At 58.2% G+C, this 6,000-nt stretch overlaps 1 protein-coding gene across 1 annotated transcript; it reads right to left on the bottom strand.

The window, feature by feature from the left end:
- Nucleotides 1-393: 393 nt before the first annotated feature.
- Nucleotides 394-5,840, bottom strand: psmd4a (proteasome 26S subunit ubiquitin receptor, non-ATPase 4a). Its single transcript, XM_088620668.1, has 10 exons — nt 5,682-5,840; nt 4,684-4,824; nt 4,229-4,343; nt 4,041-4,127; nt 3,486-3,554; nt 3,179-3,394; nt 2,068-2,176; nt 1,775-1,906; nt 1,582-1,649; nt 394-1,068 (listed from the first exon to the last, which is right to left on the bottom strand). Exons 1-10 carry the CDS (start codon nt 5,705-5,707, stop codon nt 889-891), a joined length of 1,143 nt encoding a protein of 380 aa, XP_088476794.1. The 5' UTR covers nt 5,708-5,840; the 3' UTR covers nt 394-888.
- Between the last annotated feature and the right edge of the window lie 160 nt (nt 5,841-6,000).

The raw sequence follows: 6,000 nt of genomic DNA, 5'->3' as shown, positions 1-6,000 counted from the left end.
GGTTTTCATTCCAGTTGAGCTCTGCCTCTCCGATGCAGATTCCTCACTTAATTATCAGCTCGCTTTGGACTGTAGTTGACATGTTTCTTCAGGCAGCCCGAAAAAACAAATCCCACTTCAAGGGCACATTTCCCACTTTCAGCAAAGTCTCAACCCGCTGGCGGCCTTTTTCTAACTGGAACAGCTCTTCCTGATCGATCAATGAACATTCAGGCCCTCTAGACTGCATCCAGTGCCCAGACTTGAACAAGAGAATGGCGGATCAATTATACCCAACATCATCATCAATACACCATAGGACACAATACATTCCAATACTTTTTTTCCCAATTTTTTTATTGTTGAAAGGCTGCACAATACAGTACTGCATCTGCATTGGGGAGGAGGGGGTAAAAAGAGAGAGGAGTAAAAGAGAGAAAAATTAGGGGGAAGAAAAGAGAGGAGGAGAAAGTGTGAACTGAAGACAGAGAAAGGAATGAAAGGGTTATGGGGGGGAGGGCAGAGACCCCAACGTCCCTCTGGGTTAACCATTAACTTTCCGATACAAAAATGACCAGGCTCTTGAGTATGCAGGTGTCTACATCTGCGTGTGTACCAGCCCCCAGCGCCCGCCAGACCTCTCTCACTCGGACTGTGGCCCCACCCACGGCCCTAGCCGTTTCACTGACATTGGGCAACACTCAGGAAGAGCAAGCAAGATACTGGGTGTGTTCCAGCCCTGCACTGGGCAGAGGGGCGGGCGCTGGGCAGCCCTGTTCTAGTGTAAGTGTGCATATGTGTGTGTGTATCCCACTGTGTGTGTGTGCGTGTGTCTCGGTTCCCTTTCCCAGAAGTGTGTGCGTGCGTGCATGAGTCTGTCTTCCCCTGCGAGTCCATGCAATCGTCCCGTTATTTCTTCTTGTCTTCCTCCTTGTCCTTCTTGCTCCCCTCGGTTTTGGGGGTGCCCTGCGGGGCCAGGGAGCCCATGGCGTTGCGGATGGCCTCGTTGTTGGGGTCCACCCCGGGCAGGTTCTCCAGCACGCTCTGCAGGAACTCGGGGTCCTGCATGACGTCATAGTCGTCTTCCTCCTGGAGACGGGAGGGGGAGGCGGTGAGAGAAGAGGAGGGAAGAGGGGAAGGTTTCTCCCAAAACTGGCAACTGCATCCCTGGCCCCCCCCACCCCCATAGCGTCTCCCCCGGGAGCCTGCTGAGCTCTGTGACCCCCCAGCTGTTGCTGGTTCGAGCCCTGGATCTTGTCACTGGACGACTGTGATGCAATTCCCCAGGAGCGCCCCCACGTCCAGCAGGCCTCTCCCAGCTCGCAGCGCCACCCCCTAGGCTCCGGGGGCACCAGCCAGGTCTCGGAGGTTGTCAAGAGGTCACGGGGGGAGATCGTATCCAAGGGCAACCGGAGAGCTGGCGGTTTTAGATCGAGGGAGGGTTTCCAACACTGCCTGCCTGCTCACTCTAGTAAAGGTTCACCAACGAGCACATTTCTGCACAGGAGGGAGGGGAGAATGAACGAGCAGGCTCGTCCGTGGGGGACAGGAGGTATGGGGGGAGATGAAGCACGCGGAGAAGGAGAAAGAAAATCTACGTACCTTCGTGGACTCTGTAGTCTCCATGGCGGCTCCGGTGTCCATGTCTATGGGCTCGGCCTGGCCGAACTCTGCCAGCACAAGGAGAGAGAGAGACTCACTGAGGCGGACTGGCGGCAGAGAGGGGGGCTCGGGCAGGCCAGCGAGGGCGTGTGTGCGCGTAAGCAGTGTTAGGAGGAAGAGAGCACCCCTGTACCTGGCCCTTGCAGTGACATCTGCATGGCGTAGGCGATCTGCTCATCTTCCGTCATGCTGCTGAAATCGGGGAGCCCGGGGGTCCCCGACTCGGGCTGAGACACCGACATCTTCAAGAGAGCCTCCTCTGACTCTGAGGGAGGGGGAGAATAGAGAGGAGGTAAGACCAGATCCTTCATCGAAAATACAGCTCACATTCCTCAACCTCTACCCTGCAGCGCCACCCTGCTCCTTCCCAGTCCTCCTACGCATCCCTCGCCTCCTCTCCTCCCTCCCCAGTTCCCATCCTCTCACCGTCTCCGGAGGGAGTGGGGATTCCCGCTTCGGCCGCGGAGGCAGCAGCTGCCCTGCGAGCCTCTTCCTCCTGCCTCTGCCTCTGCTCTTCCATCGACACACGCAGAGCCTGGAGGAGAGACAGCGAGAGGAGAGGTCACTCCACTGAGCCTGTGGACAGGGGATGAGCGGCCTCACAGGCATCACACACAGCCGCCAAACCCCAGCGATCTCTGGACTGTAGAGTTACAGTGTGACCCAGACTGGACCAGTGATCTCTGGACTGTAGGGTTACAGTGTGACCCAGACTGGACCAGCGATCTCTGGGCTGTAGGGTTACAGTGTGACCCGGCCCAGACTGGACCAGCGATCTCTGGACTGTAGGGTTACAGTGTGACCCAGACTGGACCAGCGATCTCTGGACTGTAGGGTTACAGTGTGACCCAGACTGGACCAGGGATCTCTGGACTGTAGGGTTACAGTGTGACCCGGCCCAGACTGGACCAGTGATCTCTGGACTGTAGGGCTACAGTCTGACCCAGACTGGACCAGTGATCTCTGGACTGTAGGGTTACAGTGTGACCCGGCCCAGACTGGACCAGCGATCTCTGGACTGTAGGGTTACAGTGTGACCCAGACTGGACCAGTGATCTCTGGACTGTAGGGTTACAGTGTGACCCAGCCCAGACTGGACCAGTGATCTCTGGACTGTAGGGTTACAGTGTGACCCAGACTGGACCAGTGATCTCTGGACTGTAGGGCTACAGTGTGACCCGGCCCAGACTGGACCAGTGATCTCTGGACTGTAGGGTTACAGTGTGACCCAGACTGGACCAGCGATCTCTGGACTGTAGGGTGACAGTGTGACCCGGTTCAGACTGGACCAGTGATTTCTGGACTGTAGGGTTACAGTGTGACCCAGACTGGACCAGTGATCTCTGGATCGTAGGGTTACAGTGTGACCCGGCCCAGACTGGACCGGCGATCTCTGGCCTGTAGGGTTACAGTGTGACCCAGACTGGACCAGTGATCTCTGGACTGTAGGGTGACAGTGTGACCCGGTCCAGACTGGAACAGCGATCTCTGGACTGTAGGGTGACAGTGTGACCCGGCACGCCTCTTCTCGTCTCACCAGGGCAAGCTCAGGGTCGGCGCTGGGGTCCACCCCGAACTCGAAGTCGCTGGCGCCCAGGCCCAGCATGGAGCCGCCCTCCCCGGCCAGGATGGGCGAGCTGAGCAGGGCGTCGGCCAGGCTGGGCCCCGGCGGCACGGTCACCAGGTGCGAGCCTGTGCCCTCCTTCCCGTTCAGGGTGTTGATGAAGGACGTCAGCTTCTCCGTGTTCGTCTCCTGAGCCACAAAGAGGGGGGAGGCGAGGTCAGGTCAAGGCCGATCACCCCGACTGCGTGCTGCCACCGCGGCGCCCCGCTCCCCCACTCACCTCCTCCCCGAAGTTGATGATGTCCACGTTGACCTTCTCCTTCTTCAGCCGCTTGGCCAGCTTGACCAGCTGCGAACACGGACGGACGACAGGGGGGGGAGACAAGTTAGTGACCACACACTGCGCATTCTCCATCTCTCTCTCACACAGAGAGCCAGCTGTTCAGCTGCAGAGGGATGGAGGGGCCGAGACAGAGAGACAAAGAATAAAGAAGCAAGAGAGAGATGCCCAGAGGGACAGAGACAAAAGGACAGCTGGACATCCAGAGGGAAGGGATGGAGAGAGAGAGACGAGAAGAAAGAGACAGGGAAAGAGGTAAAGCAAGGGAGACAGATGGACCAGCAGAGGGACAGACTGGGGGACAGAGTGAGGGTCAGACGGACCAGCAGAGGGACAGACTGGGGGGGACAGAGTCAGGGGGACAAACAGACACAGCAGAGGGACAGACTGGGGGACATAGTTAGGGGCACAAACAGAAACAGCAGAGGGACAGAGGCAGAGGGACAGACTGGGGGACAGAGGGACAAAGGGAGAGAGACGGGAGAGGACGCTCACGTCCTTCTCGTTGTCCTCCACAGGGCTGCCCACGAACGCGATGATCCTCATCTTGTGGTTCTTGCCCTGTCGGTGCTTGAGCGCCAGCTGCAGAGACACACGGGGACAGACGGCGGTCAGGAGCAGGCCCTGCCCCCTCCCCCTCCCGCCTCCCACAGTGCCCAGGCGGCGCGCCAGGCCGGACTCACGTGTGCCACGCGGATGCCGGTGCAGAAGCTGATCTTGCCCCGGGGCTGGACGGCGTGCAGCTTGGACAGGATCCGGCCCGTGTCGGGGGTCAGGGTGGTCAGCACCTCGCAGTTGCTGCTCACACACAGAGACACAGGGGTCAGGCAGTCGCACTGTCAACCAGGGGCAGGCAGGGAGACACACTGGTAGAGGATGGGCAGACGGGTGGGAGGGACCCCAGACAGACGGCTCTCTAGGTCACTGTGGTACTGTCAGGGTCAGTAGCGAGGAGCCAGGAATAGAAGGAAGGAGACAGGCAGGAGCGAGGGGCAGGGGGCAGGAGCGCGGGGCAGGGGGCAGGGGGCAGGGGGCAGGGGGCAGCGGGGGACAGCGGGCAGGAGCGCGGGGCAGGGGGCAGCGGGGGACAGCGGGCAGGAGCGCGGGGCAGGGGGCAGGAGACGGGGGGAGCTCTCACTTGGCCAGCGTGATCAGGCCCACATTGTTCTCCGGGTTGCTGCGGGTCTTGGAGTGGCACACAATGTTGACAGCATCCTGCTGGGCCTGTAGTCGTGTGGGCAGGAAGTCTCCATTGCGCATGTATTCACTGTTATCCACACTGAGAGAGGAGACACACAGGCAGTCAGTATACTTGTACCCAGCGTACAGATCTCCCGTCACACAGGGACAGGAGACACACAGGCAGATACCCACGCAGAGACGGGAGACACACAGGCAGTCAGCGTACAGATACCCACACAGAGACAGGAAACACAAGGGTAGGTTCCCCAGGGGACACACTGAGACAGATTACTTTTAAATTAACCTTCAGACACACTGATCCACGAGTGAGCATTGGTCCGCATTATTTCATGCACCGATACCGAAGGGACACAGTAGTGTCCAGGTCAGAAAGGAAGGGCTCTATATAATCCACTAGACACATCGGGACAAAGCTAAATGTTGTTGTTACACACAAGCGCAGTGCTGTCATGGCAAGAAAGGAGCTAATAAAAGGGGTTTCAAAGGCTGATCCACCGTCTCTCACTTTCACTCCGCCACACCGGAGCTCTGCTGCTGACAAGGCAGCTGACGAGTCCGGGCCCTCGGTACCGACAGCCATGGAACCGGGCCGACCAACACACACCGGACGGGCACTGCCGAGTTCCCCGCTGTCCCACGGGATTAAGACGGCCCCCGACACCCCTCAGCGTCCCCTCTCCTCCCACCCCCGTTGCCCCCGGGCCGCGGGGATGCGGTGGCGCCGAGCCGAGGGGACACGGCATCTCACCCGTCAATGACTCAGGAAAACGGAGCCCCATTCCCCCCAGCTCCCGCATTCGCAGAAAACTACCCTATCGCCCTCCACCAGGGCCCCACATTCGGCAGACAACCCCCCTTTCACTCAAACCACCCTGCTTTTTCCCACATTTCCGGCACTGACGGCGTAAATACCGAGGAGTTTACAACTCTTACCAGACCATAGTACTCTCCAGCACCATCTTGGAAAGTTCTCTGTTGCTATCTGACTGACGGGGCTGAACAACGGAAGCTCTGATTGGACAAATGAGGTTAGCTCTTCAGAGGCCCGGATGGAAAGAAAAAAAATAGGTGCGAGTAACAGGAATTGTGGGACATGTAGTTTTCTTGCTTTTTTGTAGTGCCGGTGTTTTCTCCAATTCAGTATACGCATGTATTTTGTAAACCAGCGCTCACATACAAAATAATTATTATGTAACACATAAAGACTATAGATGCACTGAGCTTTTGTGCGCTTTCTTCCTTGCTCCTCTGT

Source organism: Lepisosteus platostomus, chromosome 26 (genome assembly GCF_059453375.1).
Source record: "Lepisosteus platostomus isolate fLepPlt1 chromosome 26, fLepPlt1.hap1, whole genome shotgun sequence".
NCBI lineage: Eukaryota > Metazoa > Chordata > Actinopteri > Semionotiformes > Lepisosteidae > Lepisosteus > Lepisosteus platostomus.
The sequence above is the reverse complement of the archived record's forward strand: the minus strand, read 5'-3'. Positions and strand labels throughout refer to the sequence as shown.